Source organism: Triturus cristatus, chromosome 9 (genome assembly GCF_964204655.1).
Source record: "Triturus cristatus chromosome 9, aTriCri1.1, whole genome shotgun sequence".
In the NCBI taxonomy this organism is placed as follows: domain Eukaryota; kingdom Metazoa; phylum Chordata; class Amphibia; order Caudata; family Salamandridae; genus Triturus; species Triturus cristatus.
In genome coordinates this window covers 782,961,858-782,983,813 of record NC_140592.1, presented here as the reverse complement: position 1 = coordinate 782,983,813, position 21,956 = coordinate 782,961,858, and the positions used below count along the sequence as shown (strand labels likewise).

The window sequence follows — 21,956 nt, the reverse complement described above, 5'->3', positions numbered from 1 at the left end:
GAAACCCCTTCTGTTTTCCCCTGTCCCCCCCCCCCCACTCTTCTGCTGGGGACCCTGCCCACCCTTGGCGGAGTCTCCCACGTGACCCTTGTGGACCCTGGTGCTGACCCAGCGGTCCGCCTCCTCTGCACGCTTCCTAGGGTTAGTCAGCTTGCAATCTATCAGGTGTTGGCGTAGCTCAGGAAAACAATTAAGCGACAAGTGCTCCCATGCAATTGAATCAAAGAGACCTTGGTAATCATCAACTTTGCTACCCTTTACCCAGCCATCCATTGCTCTGCAGAAAAAGGTCACATACTCCACATACGTACTCCCCGCAATCTTGGTGCACCCCCTGAACCTCTGTCTATACAATTCATTAAAGCTTCTTTCATGTGGGGGTAAGAATTCTGCATGTCAAAGGGCAAATCTAAAAGTGTGTCCCGCCCCTCACTGAGGAACCGTCCCCCACAACCCCGCTCCCCAATCTCTCTTAGGGACCCGGTGGGAGGACATGGCTACCTCATAGGCCCGGAACCATTGCCCTATGTCATCATTCCTGAAGAACTCTTTAACTACATCTTTTGGTATGTACACCCTTGACTCTACCTGCACCGGCGTTGCGCTGCCACCAGAGGGAGTGTTGTCCAAACATTTCTCTTTTCTCGCCAGTTCCCTCATTCTGGCGTCGTACTCCATTTGGATCTTTCTTTCTTCAAGAGCCATTTTCTTGCTCTCTAACTCCAATTGTCCTTTTAGCTTCAGCTCTGCCAATTTCATTTCATGATTCCTGGTGGCCTGTCTGTCTGCCAGCTCCCTTGGTGACAGATCTTGGCCAGCACTGTGGATGCTCTCCGCTGGCTCCACTAGGTCAGCTTCCTCAGGTACACTATCCTCAGCTGCAGCCCTTGATTCCATCCGGGCTCTCAGCGCCGTGAGGTAGTGTGCTTTGTTTGTGCACCCTCTGCGTGGGACCTTGAACTTCTTGCAGAAGTGTATGAGTTGGTCTTTGGTGTATTTGTCCACTTTCGACTCATCCCATTCCAGTTCCATTCCAGAGGCTTCAGATGCTGTATTTTCTGTGCTGTTTGAGCCCGGCATGACTTCAAACGCAAGGGATCTTCTTTAATTTGGCAAGCGAAATTAAAGTTTAAAAAGTTCTGTGGTTCAAGCTACTGGACAGTCTACTGTGCAATGGTTAGTAATCACTGCGCAGACACCAAGAACGCAAATCCGTAAATCCCACCGCTGCCACCAATGTTAGAATCCGGGGTCTCTGGTTGGCGCAGGTAGGCACTTGCGACAAGCAGGGACCCTTTCCTCTAAGTCAGGGCGTAGGATCACCTCTTTAAAAATAACCCCTGCTCACCCTCTAGGTAACGTGGCGCGAGCAGTCAGGCTAGATTCCAGAGGGCATTAGGTTAAGCGTTGCAAGTTGTCCCACACAATAAGTGCCAGGTCTAATAAATACCCCTTTTAAATTTATCCTCAAGACCGTTAACATTCCACGTCGCTATATTAAGCGTGAAGTCAGTCGCCATCCTGCAGGTCAAAGGGAAGAAAACAGAACAGGATGTAGTTGTCGGCGGGGTAAGTCTCCGGGCACCCTCTCAACTCATGACACTGCATTGTGAACTGCGAGGAGCAGGTGGTGTGGAACGTATTAGCGCTAATCATAGTGGGACTATGCCAAAATTGGAGTCGAGCATTGTCATGTACCGATACTAAACAGAAAAGAACAAACAACCAAAGTAATACCGAACCCAAAACACCCCCTTCTCCCGAACCTCCCTCCCCAACTCCCTCTCCCCTCCCTGCATGACGGGCCTTGAACCACCCGCCACCCCCAACTTGCAGAGCACCTGTTGCCCACCCGAAACATTCAAGAAACGTGATACAATCCCATTCCCTAAAGCATCAAGAAAGAAAACAGTGCCCACCCCGGCCCATCAATCCCCGAACAGAAATTTAAAGCAAAGTCACAGAGCCTGCTGTTACACCCTGACAACAGACCAACAATTCCGTTGCAAAAAAGACTCTCAATCAGTTGTCATACCCCCCCTCTTCACAGACACTATGCAGAACTGAGCAAACAGAACAGGGAAAAATCCGTCATGGACAGTCTAGGGCCACGGGTGAAGGGTTGTGGGAAATCTTCACTTCCCTTGATAGATAGCATACTTGCAGTTCTGACTCAATCACCCTTCCGGACCCCGAGTCGTCGATTCCTCCAGTGTCGGCGACCCCGGTTGGCGGCCACGGCCACTGGGGGCCCCAGCACCTCCCGTTGACCTGTGGGATCGCTTGCCAACAGTTCTCCAGCCCTCAAGCCAGTCCCATGCCTCCTCTGGCCTAGTGAAGAATAAGAGTTTCCCTTCCGTTACAATACGTAGCTTGGCTGGAGACATCATTGCATACTTAACATCCTGATCCCTAAGAGCTCGCTTCACTTCTAGGAAACTGCGCCGCTGCTTCTGGACCCGCAGAGTGAAGTCGGGAAAGAAGGTCACCCTGCTGTTTTCAATGATTATTGGTGGGGCCGCTCTCGCTGTTTGCAAAATTGCATCTCTATCGCGATAATTGAACACCTGCGCCAGGAGAGGTCTGGGTGGTGCCCCAGGTCGAGGTCTACGCCCGGGTACACGGTGGGCACGTTCAATAGAAAAATATTTAGATAGGCCCCTTGGCTGAAGCTGCTGGAGAATCAATTCTTCCACATAGAGGTCAGCTGCAGGCCCCTCTGCCCGTTCCGGTACGCCCAGGATGCGGACGTTGTCTCATGCGGCCTTCATAGTCATCGAGGTGCAGCGTTGGTGTGCCTCTTGCGCCGTCTGGAGCTTAGAAACTTGGCTCTTAAGAAGCTCTGAATCAGTTTTAAGGTCTTTTGTGGTCATCTCCACAGTCCCAACCCGCTCCGCATAATCTGCATATTTGCTCTTATCAGGGATACCTCCGTGGCTACAGTGGCAATACTGGCTTCAAGGGAGGTGCGCACTGTCGTTATTGCTGATAAAATGTCTTGTAGTGTGGGCTCCGGACGTCCCTCAGGGGTCTTGGAATTAGTCTGATTTCTCTCCTGGCTCCTGCCACGCAAATTTGTCAAGTTTGGCTTGACCCATGAGATTGAATAAGCGGAACTTCGTCTTTCCCTAGATCCTTCTATAATGCAGAGACGTTCATCACTGGGCATCCCTAACAATAACCTGGGTGACACTGAATGGGTTTGCCTGTAATACCACCAAATGTACCATTGATTTCTCCTTAGCCGGTCCCGGTTGTACCCCTTGTAGCAGCCCCAGAGGTACCTTGTGTAGCCACGAGACCACTGGTCTCTAAATCTTCTGAAGTAAAGAGCACCCAGTAAAACTGATGCGGGGCACTGGTATACAAAAAACAAGGAATACAAAGGGATCTCAGTGTCAACTGCATAAACGACCATGGTATACCAAAAACAAATTCTGTGAGAACACAAACTGATGTGGCTACTTCTCTTTTCCCATTAAGTCATGATGATGTTGGGGACGATACTTCTGCTACTATGGCTACTGTTGAAGAATCTGCTTTGGAAACTGCGCTAGCTTGTATTCCAGAACTGATTGGAAAGAACTTCACACTTTTATGGGAAAAATTGGATCGTCTGGATGCTGAATAATTTAAGTGGTAATAATACGATACAGCATCCTAGTGTTATTGAGGGAGAGGGTTTAAAAATAGCAGGGAATGTTAACCCAACTACGAAACCACGAAGTTCAGATGGCAAAGCTAAGGAAACTCCCATGCTAAGCCATAGTACCATGAAAGGTAATACATATTAAGTACCCCATGGATCCAGCACGGAACGGTTGGGCTCGCTCAAGACCCCTTTAGATCGTCTAGCTATAGGCAATACACCTAACTTGATTGATAATATCAGAGAGGGTTCAAGAAACAAATGTCTAAAGCCTAATACTGAGGTGCTGAGTCTACCCCCAGCTACGTGCCCCTATGTCTTACTTTTGGCTGGTGTCCCTGCTCTCAGGGAGGACCAGAGGTAGTCATGGGTTGACTTGCGTAACGAAACCATGGACTGGTTAACTAAATATAAAAAATTCCACCTGTCCGCCATAAAAGAGATTTTAATGGTGCGTAGAGTTGGTTGGATTGGCCAATCCCCCAAGACCATTGAGTGTGACTGCATTGTGGTCAATTTTCGCAGGCCTCATTTGGTCCGATGTTTTAATGAGCTAAATCCTAGCCAACATACCACAATTAGCGCCCTTCCATTGGGTTTCTTTTATAGACCTCCCTCTGGGTGTCTTGTAAACAATCTTTCCCCATCTCCCTTGTTTAATAGGTTCCAGGTTCTATCTGATCTAAATGCTCAAGACTGACCACTATCACTACTGGAACATGAATTTTACTTCAGATCCCCCTGTATGTAAAATTAAAGTTCAAGATGACCAACTAACTTCAGCTAAGACTTAGGAAAACAATGGTTCAAGTGTTTCAAATATGAACGTAGGTAGATCCCAGCTGGAAATAGGTGTACGGTATTGGCTATGTTTGATAATAGAAAAGGACGCAGCCATGCACCTTGAACCTTTAGACGCACCACTTACACCCCTGTTTAATGAGTGTGGCTATAGTTGAGGTGAATCAATCCTCATATAATAATGAAACGGGCTACCTTGACACTATTAACAAAAGTCATGAAACCTCGGGAGCAAGGAATGAGATGGGAATTGTACATAACGATCAAATCAGGGAGAAAGGGCAATCAGAAATACGTTGAACATCATGGAATATAGCCGGGTTGAAGAGGAACTTAAGAGATGTAGAATGGCAGGAATACATTGGACAAAGCGAAATATGTCTCCTACAGGAAACCTGGGCTTTGGAGACCCCGCATAAAAGTGGGATTTAAAACATAGTGTCCATGCTATCCCTTCGGTTAGAGGCAGGCCATCAGGAGGTCTCGTTATTTGGGTAAAAACGACTCTATGCACGGACATAACTCAGTTGAATTTTTCGTCTCAGGATTTAATTGGTATAAAGATTTGAACACAGGACAGCACTCAATTATGTGATAAATATTTACAGCAGACCAAGCCCAGCTAGTAGGGAATCTCTGGTGGTAGAGCAGTTAGATCAATTTTTAAATTCACTAGATCCAAGTATATTGGTAATCGTGGGGGGTGACTTCAATCGTAAATTTGAACCGGTCGTGGGATTTGGAAATATCTTCGATAAGGAAGATATGGAAAACAATTTTCCCCTTCTGGAAAGCACCCCGGTAGTACCCTGTACAGTTCCTGTTGCACAATTAGTAAGATTAGTGACAGGACATGGACTTGGAGCCTGCAATGGCCGATTACATTCTGATAGTCCAAATTTTGCCACATTTAATAGGAATAACTGTAAGAGCAGTATTGATTATATATTGGCCTTTGGCCAATTTTACACGACTAGGTGGTTGAGGTCAGAACTGAAAATGACCATTATCCACTACATCTGATACTAGAAGCCCATTTATTTCTACTAGCTCCTTTGAACACTGTAGACAGCAACTGTAGCGTCATTGAACCATTACTAAGCAATAATCTAAGAGCCTTAAAATGGCCATATTTAGTGGGAAATGACAAGGTTATGAAGCAGATTTATGACACTTTCATAGACCCTATTTCACCATATGTTGATCTTCTTGCTACAGAATTCCCTATTACAAATGTACTCTGTATATTGGTAGATGCATTGAAACTTGTTGTGAGTAGAATCCCAAAAGAACGTAAAAGGGATAGAGCAAAATTAAGTAATTTGGATAATCCCTGGTTTAATAAAGAATGCAGAGAAGCAACAAAAATCTTATTTTGGCAACAAAAACAAATAATGTCATGGTCTTAAGGGAGAAGAGGAACAAGTATAAGAGATTACTAATGCAAGATAAGAGACTGGGATGACAATATCTGGACGGATCTGATTAGTGCAGCCAAATCCAAAGACTGTTCGCTTTTGTCGATTGATATCTAAAGGTAATAAAGCGGGAAGATGTAACAAGGACCCCTTTTTAGACGCAAAAACTTGGGCCGCTTATTTTTCCCGTCTTTACTCGTCCTCGACGAAAGATGCAATGCTTAGTTTACACGATAATGCAATCCCAAGCATAGCTCCTTCACACTTCACCTTGGAAGACACTTTGGCTGCAATTGATGCCGTAAAACTGGGGAAAGCACCAGGCCCAGATTAAATACCGGTGGATTTATTTAGACACGGTAAAAATGTCTGGGGTCTGTACATTAATCTTCTTTGTAATTCAGTTGCTGCGGGTGCACCAATACCGTAATCTTGGAAAGGGGCTGAAATTACAACAATTTTTTTTTTTTTTATAAATGTTTATTGCCATTTTTATAGTTGCAATACAGATACAATACTCATTAAGAATGTGAAGATGTTTCAATAGGAGTACTTCAACATCAAATTCTGTGTACAGTGGTATACAATAAGACAGTTGTGGCCGGTCCCTTCGGCTCCCCCCCCCCCCCCCCCCCCCCCCCACACCAACCCCGTTCCCTCTTCCCGCCCAATCTCAAGACTTCATTGGGAGTCAGTAAGCGTAAGTCCAAAGTTTTTAAGCCAAGGCTTCCATTTTCTCCAAATCTTTTTGGGACAACCCCGTGCCTGATAAGTCGTTTTCTCCCCCAGCATGTACATGTCCATATTTTCCCTCCACTCATTCAGTGATGGGCCCGTCATTGCCCTGCATGTCTTGGCCAGGTCACATTTCGCCGCAGCTAGTCCTAGCTGGAGTAGCAGTATTTTTGTCCTAGGGAGATCAACCTCCGTGGAGACTCCCAGCAGCACTAATTGCGGGTTCAGAGGAATCGTCTCCTCCAGAATGGCCCCTAGTTCCTCTAACAGATTCCCCCAATATCTCTGAATCTGGGAACACTCCCAAACTGTGTGGAAGAAGTTGCCCTCCGGTACTCTGCAGCGCAAGCAATTGGGCTCCTCCGCCCTCCCTATACGATGTAAATGTGCCCTATCATAGTACGCCCTGTGTAGATACTTGAGTTGGATCAGTCTTTATCGTGTCTTGCCTCGCCAGGGTGCATAACCGCCATTTCGTTCTCCATTGCCCCCACGTCTAGTTCCCATTTGGCCTTCAACTTCTGTAAGGAGTCCGGCTTGTTATTGATGATGGTTCTGTATGTCCAGGAGACTGCCTCATCTCCTATCTCTCCCATCAGGAGGCGACCCTCTAATGGTGCATATTCCGGAATGACTGTCGTGTAAATATGTTGTGCCTGCCACGCATGTGTCAGCTGCAGATATTTTGTAATGTTGGGATTTGGCCATGGCATACTCTGTCTGGAGGTACGAGAATGTTACCAGTTTCCCTCGACACAGTATGTCCTTCAGCTGGGAGATGCCCAGCTGGTCCCATTTCCTGAAACCTCTCAGTTTCGCAATTTCTTTAAGTCTGTTACCTACCCACAGTGGGGTTTCCTTTGTCACTCTACCCGTCCATTTTATCTGCCTTTCCGCCTTTTTCCATGTTGCTATAACGATCTGTGTGGCTGTGAGGAGACTTTTGGAACCCTTACCACCATAGATATAATGTGCATATGGGTGGTCAGTGAATTGCGCATGTTCAAGCGCATATGTGGGGTGGTCTCTGTCTACATGACCCCATTCATTCACCACAATGAGGTGGGTTACCCAATAATGGGCCCGCAGGTCGGGCAGAGAGACCACTATTATATTGGTTTCGTTGTAATGTCGCCAGCGCTATCCTCTGTAGTTTCCCATCCTAGAGGAATGTTCTCTGTGTGTCCTCTATTCTGCTGAACACCTCGTCCGTCATCCATTGGTACGTGTTTTTCAGGACATATAAGAACTTCGGGAGCACTATCATTTTATAGAGTGCAGCCCGGCCCAGCAATGTAAGCGCCAATGTCCGCCACCTGTCAGCATCCGCTCGGAATTACCTGTGTACCCTGTAGTGGTTTCGGTCTAGAGCTGCTGCCGTATTTGTCATAACATAGATACCCAAGTATTTGATGCCTTTGTTGCAGCGCGGAGCGTCAAATTCCCCCTCCGGCACAGACCAACTACCTCCGCATCAAATTCACTCAAATACATTCATTTGGTGGGGCCCATAACACCAAATATAATTATACTCCGTTGATCTGTTTCTCTCAAGGGAAATACGCCTCCAAACGCTGACATGAAAGGAATACCTTTACCTTACACTTAAACATATTAACCTCAGACCCAAGATATCCCTCTCATAAGGAGATGGATCATTTAGTTGTTTTGAAGGTTTAGATTCAGTCATTTATCTAGTCTTAAATCCCATCAAACTCTCTTTTTATAATAATCGACACCACATTTGTCAATTAATCAAACATTCTTTATCTAAGAAATATTGCAAGAAACGTTAGAAATCATCATCCGCATTTTAGGGTATCCTATTTACCTATTCTGGCTAAAGTCGTCCTCTAAGTCAATCAGTCAAGGAAGAATTTATTCAGCAAAGTTAGGCCGCAATTAAGTCTCTCAAATTCAGGATAACAGCTGTCCCGCAGTGTCACTGTCCTCTCCGTCAGCATAACGTCAGGAAATCGAGTTCGTCAAAGAAGAGCGTGTCGATCAGCGATATCATTAGCGTTTTTAGCCTAATTCCCTACCTACTTTTATAATGAAAATAATGTCAAAGTATCCAGAACGGGGTTAAGAGAGTCCTGATTGGTCCATTTGGGGTAGCGGGGTACAGTTCTCAGGGTGTCAAACAATGAAGTCCTCACACTTGCTTGTTCCGGCTTTTAAATTGAGCTTTGTCTTTGGTCTTGGATGGGTTCCCGGAGCATCCTTGAAGGGCACATGTTCTCCCGGGGTCAGGTCCAGACCACTGCTGCTGGCGGGGACGCCTGCGCACTTCACCCAGAACCTTGTGTTGTCAGGGCAGTCACGCTTAACGTCTCGTTCAGCCATCTTGTTTAGGCCGAAATGGTCAATTTGAGCAAAAGAAACAAAACAACGTAATTAAACATAGAAATTGGCTAATAAAATGTTATCCCCTTGCTAATACCCAATGTGTGTGTATTTATCTAGCAGAAGCAACACTCAGAGCGGTTTATACTCACTGAATAAAGCACAAATCACAAATACATCACCAAAGCGACATATAACATTCAATATTCTAGTTTTCTACTATTAATATGCGTACTCAAGTTAGTTTACAATTAATATAGCCATGCAAGGTGCAATTCCCACGTGTAATTCTTTAATATAGTTGGTGAGTTAGCACTTCAAACAAATTAATAATAAAATTAATTGATTATTCGGATTAATATAAACATGCAGAATGGGGGGGTATACAATGTTGTATTACCCGCTCCAGCACCTTCAGGGGCCAGTTGGAGTTGCCTCGGGCACACATCATACCCACTACCTCTGCCCACCAGGTAAAGACAGGATTTCTCCCAATTAATTGTGTATCCCGCGTGAGCTCCTTAAGTTTTGCAACTATTCATTATTGTAGGGATTGATGTCTCTGGTTTTGTGACGTACATTAGTATGTCGTCTGCATACAATGAGATACGTTCGTCTGAACCCTCCTCTCCTGGGCCCCGAAATTCCATTATATCTGGGTGCGCCCTAATAACGCACATAAGAGGTTCCAGTACCAAAGCAAAAAGTAGTGGAGACAGGAGACATCCCTGACAGGTACCCCTGCCGATCTGGAATTCCCTGGACACCTCCCCGTTGACTCTGGTTCTGGCCAGTGGTCATTCATCGAACGGCTATCCACTGTCTGAATATCGGGCGAAATCCAAACACTTCCAACACTAATATAAGAAATGGCCAATGGACAGTATCAAAAGCCTTTTCGGCGTCCAGAGTCGGGATGAGATGTGGTTGTTAATTAGTGGTGGCCACCTCCAACCTCGGAAGGTTGAGCCGTGTCGACCGCTTAGGCATAAAGCCAGACTGGTCCTGATCTATGAGTTCCGATATTACTCCAGTAAGTCTGTTAGCCAGTATCCTAGCCAGTATTTTAGTTTCCATGTTGATAAGAGATGGGTCTCTATGAGCTATACTCATGCGGCGGTCTGCCCTGCTTGTGGATCACCACAATTGTGGCTGTCCTCAGATCTCTGGGTAGACTGCCGGTCTCATGCGCCTTCAGGTATAGTTGGAGATGTGGGCAAAAAAGTGTCACGTTCTGTTTGAAAAATTCTGGGGGGAGCCCATGTGGGCCCGGGTCCTGGCCAGTCTTCAGCTGGCCGATGGCTGTCACAGTTTCCTCTTAAGTAATTTTCCCATCTAATGTCTGCGAGTCACTATCTGTCAGTTTTGGAAATTGCGTGAGCTGGAGGTAGGCCCGTATCTGTTCGGGTCCTGCCAAGTCGCGTTGTGTGTAAAAGTGTTCATAATGGTCTGCAAAGGCATTGGATATTGCTATAGGGGTATCATGCGTCTGGCCAGTGTCGGTTCTTATCTGTGACACCCACCTGCTTTCGAACTCTTTCTTACTGAGCCATGCAAGCAGACGCCCGTTTTGTCTCCAGCGTCCTATAACCTTCGGTGCATGGCTTGTGCCGCATTTTGCGCATCTCTTTGCCAGCGCAAAATATTCCCGTCTGAGGAGTTGCATTCTACGCAGCAATGAAGGGTCAGTACTTGTGCTGTTCTGTGTTTCCACCTGCAATAGTTGGGATTCAAGCCCCGCAATCTGCACTACATACTTTCGTTTCTTGTGGGCTATGATGTTTTGGGCTCTATCTCTCAATACTGGTTTGTAGTCCTCCCACAGTGTAATAGCCGAATCTAAACCATTTTTTAAAAAGGTAATCGCCAAGACCCTTCGCATTACCGACCGATTAGTTTTATTGATACTTTACAAAAAATGTATGCTTAACAAAATTAAGTGATTGGATTGAGGAGAATTGCATTTTATCGAAATACCAGGCCGGTTTCAGAGCCAAGATTATTACAGTTGACCAGGTCTTTAGATTTGTCTGTATGAGTTGGAAGTACAGTTTTTAAGAAGGGCCATTTGTATATCGCCTTTGTTGACCTAAAGGCCGCCTTCGACCTTATCCCTAGAAACCTGGTTTGGAAAACATTAAAAGATCAGGGGGTTCCAGGGGAAATAGTAATACAAATGAGATTGCATGAGGATAATTGTGCAAAGGTTAGATGGGGTCCAAGAGGTGAACTTACTGAGCAAGTTCGAGTAAGCAGGGGCGTAAGGCAGGGCTGTGTGCTGGCACCCACCCTATTCTCACGGAATGTAAATGATATTCCAGAATATTTATTGGGCTGCGAACATGATTCTCCCAAGCTAGGGGGGGTGCCAGTACCAGCGCTTTTGTTCACTGATGATACCATCTTAATATCTCAAACTCCAGATTGGTTGCAATGTTTAATGGATACTTTTGGTGTGTACTGTGAATCTAAGGGCCTGGAAATAAACTCTAGCAAGACAAAATAAATGGCGATTAACCCTAATAAGTCCTTCAAGAAGAACTTAACCGTCAAAAGTCAAAAGATAGAATACGTGCACAACTTTAACTATTTGGGAATAAATGTAGACACTAAAATGACCTGGAAACCGCAACTAGAGAAAAGTAAGACTATCTTCAAAACTCTCTACTGATAGTAACATGAGAGTAGTATCTCGAAGGTGGTATCCCCAGCATTTGAGGTATCCAAGTATAGGGCAGAATCGGCATCTCTTTATGGGGCAGAATTATGGGGGCCTTCATGTAACAATACTTTTATGGTAGTAGAAAATACATTTTTTAGGAAACGTCTAAGCCCCATCGTCATGGACTTAAACATAAAGTGTATAGAGCACCAAACAATATTAAGACCTCTATTGTTTTGGGTACGATTATGGTCTACAGCAGAACTTGTCCATTATAAAGAAGGGCTAGAGGAAATCTTAAGATTCAACCATAGTATAGGCCCAAAGTGGCTTAAGCACGTTTATTGTTGGTTTCATTAATTTAGACTTGAAACTTTTTTGGGAGGAACCTGCACAATTAACCATGGTCTCCAAGAAAATATTGAAATCTACCTTTTGGGCTTACATTCAAGACAGCGTGTCCCGTAGCTCAGCTGTTGGAACGTTAACACAGTTCCTCTCCAAGAAACCAGCAGCGAGCTTCGAACAGTTTTTAGGTGCAGCCGCAGCTAGCAAAATCCTTATACTTGAAATTTCGATACGGTGTCTTGCAAATCAATTTGAATAATCTAAATGGGCACATAAACAAGGAGATGATAAAGCTGAATGTTGTGTATTATGTCAACCCGATACAAAAGAGAATGGCCTACACATATTATTCTTCTGTCCTGCCTATGCAAAATCTAGGAAGAAATGGATTAAACCTATCTGTCTGAATTTAGGCACTGGATCTTTCCTTGAGGCAGAAAAAATATTGACAACTGACACTTCTCAAAGTTGTTTTTAGTGTCTGTAGGTAGAATAAGATCAAAGGCACGATGGGAATTTTAGCGGATTATACTTGGAACATTGTTGATGTATTAACTATTGCATTTGCACTTTAAATATTAATATCATAAGGGCAATGTTATTCCAATTCTTATGTGTTGCAACTAAAGCACTTGCACTTTTAAACCTCTATTATTGTTGTACTAAAAAGAATGCTATAGATTTAATCAGCCCTGAGTTTTACAATGCAATCCGATCAGGAACTCCTCACAATGTTTTATCTATTTTTTAAGCGCTAGTTTTTAATTGTATTTATTCTGTTGCAAAAGGGTCTTGCATTTAGAATAGGATTATTAATACTGCACTAATGGTCTAGCGATACCTTGAGAATGTATGTTTTTATTATCTTAATGTGTGTTTTATTATTGTATATCTTTTATGGTTTTTCAAACCAAAAAAAAAATTAATTGATAGTCATATTTGCTTATGATATCCTTTTAGGAGTGCTAATATCTATTGCATCAACCAAGTCATTAGTCAAATCAACATGGCACCCTGGAGTAAAGCTTTTCAGGCTCTCATTAATAGGAGTGTAGGAAGAACTATGTTTTGTCTGGCCACTAAAACTTTAACAAGCTGTCAATATCAATAGTAAGCATATGTTATTCACTGATTCGTTTTTACAAAAAGTTATTAAAGGATTTAGACACACAGCAATTTCTGTGTATGTTTCGCTTTTCATTGAATTTACTTTCTTTGGCAATTGAAGGTGAGAATGATCCCCACTTCATTGATAATGGCGTTCCTAAGCTCTTTGATAAGAGTTTAACATATGATTCTAAAAGTACTGATTCGTATACCATTCCCTGGAAGTGTCCGTGTTGAATAGCTTTTAGCAAAACTAATAGATGCATCTCCTTGGTTTAGAAGATAAGTTGAGGCAGCAAGTTGTAACAATAAAGAATGTTCTCTAATAGATTTCCACACACGACAGGGCTTTATTTATCGGTCTACTTCTACGTCAACACCACTGTTGGAACATATTGTAGCCCTGCCTCCCTTTAATCTCTGAAAGCGAATAACCCATCAAAACATGGTGGTCTGGAAAAGGGAGAAAATGCAACACTAACCCTAATTAGCACACTCACCACTCACATGGATTCGATAGAAGACTGCAAGATCGGCCTCCCCCTTTCCATCAAGCCCAAACAAACGCCTCTTTAAAGAACAGTACATATTGACAAACAGTCCACCTCCTCTCATTCCAATCCAGTCACTCAGTGAACATTTGTTTACCTTTTGACCCCGTACAGCATTTCATTGCCTTTTGACTGGGTTTGCGCAGTATAAATACTACATATATGCATGCATTTGTACCCTATGGTGCCCTCACCAATTGGAAAACCCACAGCTAGCAGATAAAAGTCTGCACACTGTTACACCCAGTGAGCCAAAACACTACAAGTGCTGGAGTGTGCCAAAACAAACCTTAAGGTAACATAATGTTGATAACAACATTTTCAGCTGGTACAGTTGAAGCTCCGGAGCTTCAGAAGGATAAAATGTTACACCTAGTTTTTTAAAGAAAAAAAACACAAGTGCTAAGGTCACTCTTGCAGAGGAACACAATTCTTTCTGCCTTGATATACTTGAAGGAGTCCTACGGCATGTATAGGGCACCCGTGTTGAAGTATGCCACAAATTGTGGGTGAGGTGACCTATTCAAGTCTTTCACGTCTTCTTGGACTTCTGCAAGTATATCAGGGCAGAAAGAACATTGTTCATTTACTAGAGAGACCTAAGCACTTGTTTGTGGTTTTTGTTGATCTGGAGGTTGTGATGAGGTCAGACACCTCTCACACTCTGTGGGTATGTGTTCAGAAATAGTCTTCAAACAGTGAGTAGTTTAACAGCACAGTGGCGGCTGCCATTGAGTACAACAGGTGTGGCGGGGGGGGGATCCAAAAATAAAGTAAAAGTTACTTTCCTTGCTGCCGGCCGCCGCCTTGCCTCCGTCCAATTCTGTTCCTGCAGGAAGCACACACAGGCTCCCCAAACGCTGCTGTCACACTGAATTGAAAATGCTGCTCTTAATTTGATGTGATCTATCATCCACCCACTTGCATGAGTGGAAATCATTTTCGCAACCCTTCTGAAAGTATTTGGGATTATTTCTGGGAAATTTGGATTTTGTTACAAAATGCTGAGAGCTTGTCTATACTCTACCCTGCATCGCCTGTATAAATCTGGGAGCATTTGTAATATTTGCAATCCATTTCGTATTTTTGCAAAATGGGACTTTGTTGCTACCAATCCTGGAAGTAAAAACTAAAGTACTGACGGAAGTCTTCACACTTGGTGATTTACTGAGGCTCCCACAGACACCCTTATAGGCACCTGGTCTAAGCTCTGTTCAGGGCTACTCATTAATAGGCAGGTTGTTTATCGCCATCACCCTGCTGCTTGCGATTATTCCTTTCTACCACAGCACCACACCAGAGTCTGGTGGCACAGATATCCACCAGCAAAGTAAACATCAGTGCCTTTCCTACCACTCTACCTGATTGTGAGCCCACAAAAATAGGGGTATTTCGCAAGCGTATTGTCTCCTCCACAAGCTCATGCCCTTTGGGACACAGTGGCACAAATATGCCGAGTTGCTCCAGGCGACATTCCTTTGTCCATTGCCCAGACTGTTTAGGATGGTCGCTAAGTGGCAAAAATGTGTAATGAGATTGGGACCAGACACCGCTGATTCATTGACAGTCATTGGGACACTTGCCGGGGGCGGGCTTCGACATTTCCTCCAAGGCTGGAAATCCATCACTACAGAAGAGTGGGTCCTCCATATTATCCAACCTTGCTATGCCTTCCTATTTCTTTCTGTCTCGCCACACCTTCCACGGCCATCAGGGCAGCTAATGGAGGACCATCTGTCTTACGGCAAGATGTGCAGGCCTTTTTGGCCAAATAGGCCATAGAGAGGGTTCTGACCTTGGAAGTAGGAATGGGTGTTACTGCTGCTACTTCCTTGTGCAGAAGAAGGATGCAGGCCTTTGCCAGTTTTGTGTCTTTGCTCTCTCAATGCCTTCCTGTTGAAGGGAAAATTCCAGATGCTCATGCTAGCCCACGTCCTGTCTGCCTTAGACCCACAATACTGGATGGTGGAGTTGGACCTGCAGGTTGCTTATTTTCATATCCCCTTCCTGCACGTCCACAAGCGCTACCTGCAGCTCACTGTGGTCCCGGAGATTTTCAATTCGTAACCACCAGTTCTCTTCGGGTGTTCACAAAATTGATGACTGAGTGCAGCACACCTTCATAGGTAATGTGTATCGGTCGTCCCCTGCCTCAACTGGCTGCGGAAGCTGAACAGTCATCGCCCTCCTCCAGATGGCGGCATACAACCTAATATCATTGGGGTTCACTGTCAACTTGCCAAACTCACACTTCAATCCTTTGCAGACACTCCTGTTCATCTGAACTACTCTAGATATGGTCTGGTTTTGTGCCGTTCCCCATAAATGCAGAGTCCAAATGTTCATGCTATGATCCCAATGGTTCAGCCTCTGTGTTGGATCTCTGTGCTGCAGCCTGTGTGGCTTCTGGGTTTGTTGGCCTCCTGCATCCTGCTTGTGAAACCTGCCAGACGGCACATGCAGTTCTGCAGTGGGGCCTCCAATCCCAGTGTGAATAACATAATGGAAATCTGTTGGATTGTAGCCAGATTCATGAGGCGATTATGAAAAATATGCAGTGGTGGCTGCTGGACCATGATTGGATCCGTGGCAGAACCCTCTACTTACTCCAACCAGAGCTGACTGTGGTTACAAATGCATCACTGCTGGGTTGGGGAGGCCACTGTGTAAGAGGAGGAGATCAAAGAATTCTGATCTCTGGTGGAGATTCGACTCAACATCAATCTATTGGAGTTGAGGGCAATTTGCTTGCCATTGAAGGCCTTCCTACCCACCTTCAAAAGAAGGATGGTGCAGGAGCTGATGGACAACACCACTGCAACATTCACATGGGGTAGGGTTTTGGTTCCTGTGTCAAGACGCTCTGCGACCCTGGAAGTGGATTTATTTGTGGGACAGCCACCTGATGGGATCTTTAAACCCCAGTGAAATAAACTTTGGTGCCTAGTGGATCAAAAATTGCATTTTCACCCAGAGGTGGCAAAGGTGGTCTTTCAGCAAGAGAAACCATGGCTCCATCTTTTTGGCACTGCTGAGAATGTGTAATGTTAGCACTCCTGCGCCCTGATGTTTCCAAAGCAGGTATTGTGCAGAATTGCTTTCATGCTGGAAGTGGAGCTCAGGACTCCTGTATGCCTTCCCGCCACTGCCTCTCCTGATATGAGTTATGAAGATCAGGAACGATCGGCCCCTAGTCTTCCTAGTCGCACTGGATTGGGACTGAAGAGTGTGGTACCTGGGACTCATGGCCTTGGGCATCTGTCTTCCGATAAAGCTACCCCTTCGCGAGGGCCTTCTGTCACAGCAGCAGGGCATGGTGTTGCACTTAGGCCTGTACACTTTGCATCTCCATGGTTGAAGGTTGAGAGGAAACCGTTTAACTTCCTTCAACCTGCACCCTCAAGTCATTGACTATATCCTGGTGGTGAGGCTTCCCTTGTCAAAAATCAGTGTACCTCAGTCAATGAAACAAATTTGTGGATTGCTGCAACGCCCGACAAATTGACCTATTACAGGCAGGCTGTATAAAGAATTGTTTGTTCTGCCCCTAGCCCATCAAGGAATATCCTAAGGCATAGGTAATGGCTAATTATCAGCTCTTTCAGCTTTCTTGTGGTTACCAGACCAACGTTTGTTATTCAAGTCACACTTAGTGATGAGATTTTTGAGAGGTTTGCAACATTTGTTCAAGCCAAAACCCCCTGTGATGCCGGGGGGGGGGGGGGAGAGAAACTTAAACTTCACCCTGACCTTCACGTGCACGTCTTTTGAGCTGCTGCAATGTTGTCCTTTGAGACTTCTGACCTTAAGATATTCATTCTCATCGCCATAAAAGCAGCTAGATGTGTGAGTGAACCTTAAGCGCTCTCTTCAATCCACCCAATATCACCAATTCTTCCCTGATACGTTGGTTTTGAGGACCCGAGCTTCATTTATACCTAAAGTGGTTACTCCCTTTCATGTCAGCCAGGCTACACCCTCCTGGCATGCTTTGCTCCCCCTGGTCCCTCTAAGGAGGAAGAGACACTGCATTGTTTGGACCCTCAGAAAGCATTGGGCTTCCATATTGATCGTGCCAGGGAACATTGAGTGGATGACCAGGTCTTTGTTGGGCTTTCTGGAGTAAAGAAAGGCAAGGCAGTGCAAAAATTGACCATCTCCCAATGGATTGTTCTCAGCATAAGGCTCTGCTATGCACTGGCAAAAAAAAAAGCCTCCATTCAGGCTTATGGGCTCATTCCACCAGGGACAAAGCTGCTACCACTGTTAGCTCCTTGAGTGACTTTCCTGGACATCTGTCAAGTTGCTACGTGGACGCCTTTACACATGTTCACGAAGGACTACTACCTTAACAGTCCGGTCTGTTGAGGGGGGCATTTTGCCCGCTCAGCCCTGCAGGATTTTGTGGTTCACCTTGGGAGGTTCTGCTAGGATATCTATTCATAAGGTGAGAAAAAGAACAAGCTAATTTCCTTCGATAACTATCTTTCTGGTGGATACTCTAGCTGCAAATTGCTCATAACACTCCCCTCTCGACAAGACCTTTTTAGAGAAATCTGCACACTGATCATACCGATCTGCTCTTAGACTGAGTACACAAACAGCCTAGAAAGAAACTGACATCATGCTTTAAGTGGTGCTTATATGCAGTTCCAATTCTCACTTCCACAGCAGAATGGCGTTGCCGCGGAGCGCACAATACCACTTATCGGCATGCAGGAGACCTGCTCTAAATGTTTCTGGATTTAGTCTGTCACCTGGGGAAGTAACTTGTTCTTCATGGTATTATCTTCAAAATCTTTGGATATAGTTCAATCAATCGTCTATAGTCTTTATTTCGCATTTAAAAATGAAATTCATAAAAGTACATAGATCAAATTCACTATATATATATATATATATATATATATATATATATATATAGCATTAAGAGTATTACAGTGCAATCCCGGCTCGTTTAATCTGAGTAGAATAATTGAATGATTTAATACAGGATCTTTTGATTTATGTAAGTAACAGGGTTCTCTAAAACCATCCTAACACTAATTTTATAATACCACCGGATTACCTATGCTGCCTTCTAACAACCACCTTGTAACAACCACCTTAGATAACATTTTCAAATTTAAAATAGATCGTAGAAACAGATTTTGCCAAAGATTCATTGTAAGGTTTAGCAGCAGAATCACAAACTATATAAACCAGAATTTTAAAAACATGGGATTTAAATAGGATAAAATAACCTTGTTTAGAATTGGTTAAGAATCTTACATGTACCATACATACAGAGCATAAACTTCATGATTAGTCTTTGCATTAAAATCAACGAACTGACCACCTTATTAAATTGTTAATGTATTTGCGACCCCACGAGTTTTTGTTGCTGCTAGTAAATAAGCGGCAGTTAAAAAGCATACATAAGAGGTTTCAAGTTGTTGAAGATCAAATAATGCCTCCTTAGTATGACTCTGATTTTTAAATATTTTTGTATATAGTTATTTTTGTAGCGATTTTATGAAGTAACTTTAAGTGTTGAACTAAATAACAATACTAGCAACCGGAACCATAAAGCTAGTGGACTAATGCTAATGTGTGCACTTTTACATTTATTAACTCTAACCTTTTGTGTTGCAGACTCCTAAGAGAACAGATCAGTCCTACAAAATGCCCACGGCACGCTGTGTTCGGTTGATGCTGGTTAGCATTGCCAATAACTTGAATGAAACCTGGATTGCATATCAACCATTTTTGTTTGTATACTACTTGTGGCAATATACACCTACATGGGCGTGGTGGCTAACTGAAAAGATTGCCAAGAAAAGAATACAGAACTTTAAAGACGGATTGGTATGATTTATTTTAATATCGCTTTCAAAAAATGATGCATGCATGTTTACATCGAAGTTTAACTACTTACCCTAATGTATATTACAATGCCCACCGCTTCAATATGAGTTTCTTTCCCTTTAGCAAATGTTAGAACATCTTCATGAACGGCTGTCTTATCTTCTATTAGGAGCCATCTGTAAACACTTTTGTAATGTCGCGGAAGTTTAGAATTTAACTCATTGTCACAAATGAAATGACTTGTCCCTTGTCTCTAAGAGAAGGATAGAGGGCCAGTAGTCTGACTTTCTCCATCTCCCGCAGGATCACTACAGATGGAGCAAAGCAGCAAAAAAGGTAATTCTGCTGAGAGCACTTTCTCTGCGTATCTGCTTATGAAAAGAACTACAGTCCTCTAGATTGGCAGGTGCTGCAACACCACCGCTCTAATTCATCCACTGCTTATCCCCACGGTCTCTACATATTCAAGAGCAATCTGGTACTGTTGAACAAAGTTCCTATCGTCACTTATCTCACCTGGGTCTCTTTAGGCTTCAGTGTGTGGATGCCATTGGCTGCTACTTTGTCACTATTAGAGAGCTGTTGCCAAGTGCACTAGCTGCCATCGACTCTGCTTCATATGTGGGAAGGTGGCAAGATTCCAGCTATTTTAAATGTGAGTAAATGGAGGGCCATTGTAGGTCTGAGATTATCAGGACACCAGTGTATTTTACTATGAGCTGGACAAAACCTTTCTGTGTGTGCTAAGGAACTATGTCCCCATCAAAAACTACAGGATTCAAGCCATGTGGAGACTGCACAACGCAGGCGTCCGATGCAGACATTCGCAGACAAGAACAAGGCATGCATGTTGTGTTTGGGTTCAGGCCGTGGCTCTACATCATGCTCCAAGGTTGCCTTCATGCACCCTAATGCTATTCGGGCATAAGAAGCAGACCTCTGTGTTGCATAGAAACAGCCGCAATTGTAGCACTGTTCTGCTCTTCTTGCAGGTCATGAGCCTAGTTGTGGTCCCAGACACAACTGTCCCTGCCAAAAGTTCACTTCTTGCTTGAAGTCTTCTGAGGTGACTTACAGGCTCTGGGATAAAAAGGTCAAGCAGGACGCTGCTCCATCCCACCACTTGAAGTCTAGCGAGAAGGCACAAGGGCTTGATGATGATCGCACTCCCCTGGTGACTCTCGATTCCAAACTGATGCCGCAAATGGTTCTGGGTGGCCCAGAGGTTCCTGGGCCGTTGTTGACCACTTAGCAAATAGCGGCCTTCAAGGAGGCCATGCTGCGGAGTTTTAGTGGTATTCTGGCTCCCTCTAGCATGCCTTCAGGCTCACAGAGCTTCTAGTCGAACTTCCGCCTGCTGGCCTGTCCCGACACCATTTGCCCCTCCAGTAACGACTTCAACTCTGGCACCAAAATCTACACTGGTTCCTTCCATACTGATACTAACTCACTGGTGCCGGTTGTGGATCCTGACCCCGGGCTCCAACCTCAAACTGCTGTCGACCTGTTCCTGCTCCATTTCACTCTGTGAAATCACAGAAACCCAGCAAGTGATTATATAAACAGAATCCAATCCCAGACCTTTAGCTTGACATCCGTATCGGCAGAGGGTTTACGCTTTTTTTTGTTTGTCTTTCAGGTTCACTGCCTGAGGTTAATGTGCCACTGCAACACTGATGAATATGAAGAATTAGATTGCTGCCTCCTCATTAAACTATTGATGTATTGTATTTCAACTTATAATCTTGCCAGTGGGCTAGACACATCTCCTGAAACCGAGCTAGACTCCTCCCTTGGTGCTACCAATGGAAGAAAGTGCTTTAATTGCAGTGGTGGTTCAGACAACGGCTGGAACATTGGCATAGTTGCCCCCTCTTGAGACGAAAATAAATGTATTAACTGAGATACTTCAACCAGGCTAGCCTCCTCTGAGCCATTGTCATTTAATTAAGCCCTCTGGCTACATGGTCCAAGCCATGCTTGACCACCAGTCTGCCTCTTGTGTAGGTACAGCCAGGCATTAAGGGATATGGCCCGCAACATCTTGCTGGCCTTCCCGAAGGGCCTCATTTCCCCCAGCAATTAAAGATGGTCAGGATGCAGCCAGGTATGTGCACTGGGCTAGCCTGGACACTACATTCTCCATCAGCAGAGTCACTGGCAGTGTCAATCTCAGATGTCATGCCTGGGTGAGATCAGCTGGGTTTATACAGACATCCCTAATACCGATGCCCTTTGGCTCAAAGCTCGAAGTTAAAAAAAAAAAAACACCTGATTCGACACTGGAACTTTTCAAAGACAGGCATAGCACATTCTCGAAGGCTTGATACAGCCAAACAATGTGCACACCAGTACTGAAAATTCGAAAGCCATACCTTTGGGCTAGCTCACAGGCAGCACCAGCTCTCCCAACTTGCACTGCAAAAGTCAGCATGTCCTTTCAAGGCCTCACTGGCATATGTACTCACTTTTCAAACTTGCACAGGCAACAG

The 21,956-nt window shown here is 44.5% G+C and overlaps 1 protein-coding gene across 1 annotated transcript in view; it reads left to right on the top strand.

Moving 5' to 3' along the window:
- The window catches only part of DHRS7 (dehydrogenase/reductase 7), a 230,455-nt gene that overhangs the window by 158,078 nt on the left and 50,421 nt on the right, over nt 1-21,956 (top strand). The window contains exon 6 of the mRNA XM_085626168.1: nt 19,252-19,464. Within this exon, the coding sequence (XP_085482294.1) occupies nt 19,252-19,464 (213 nt within the window). The remainder of the gene's footprint in view (nt 1-19,251; nt 19,465-21,956) is intronic.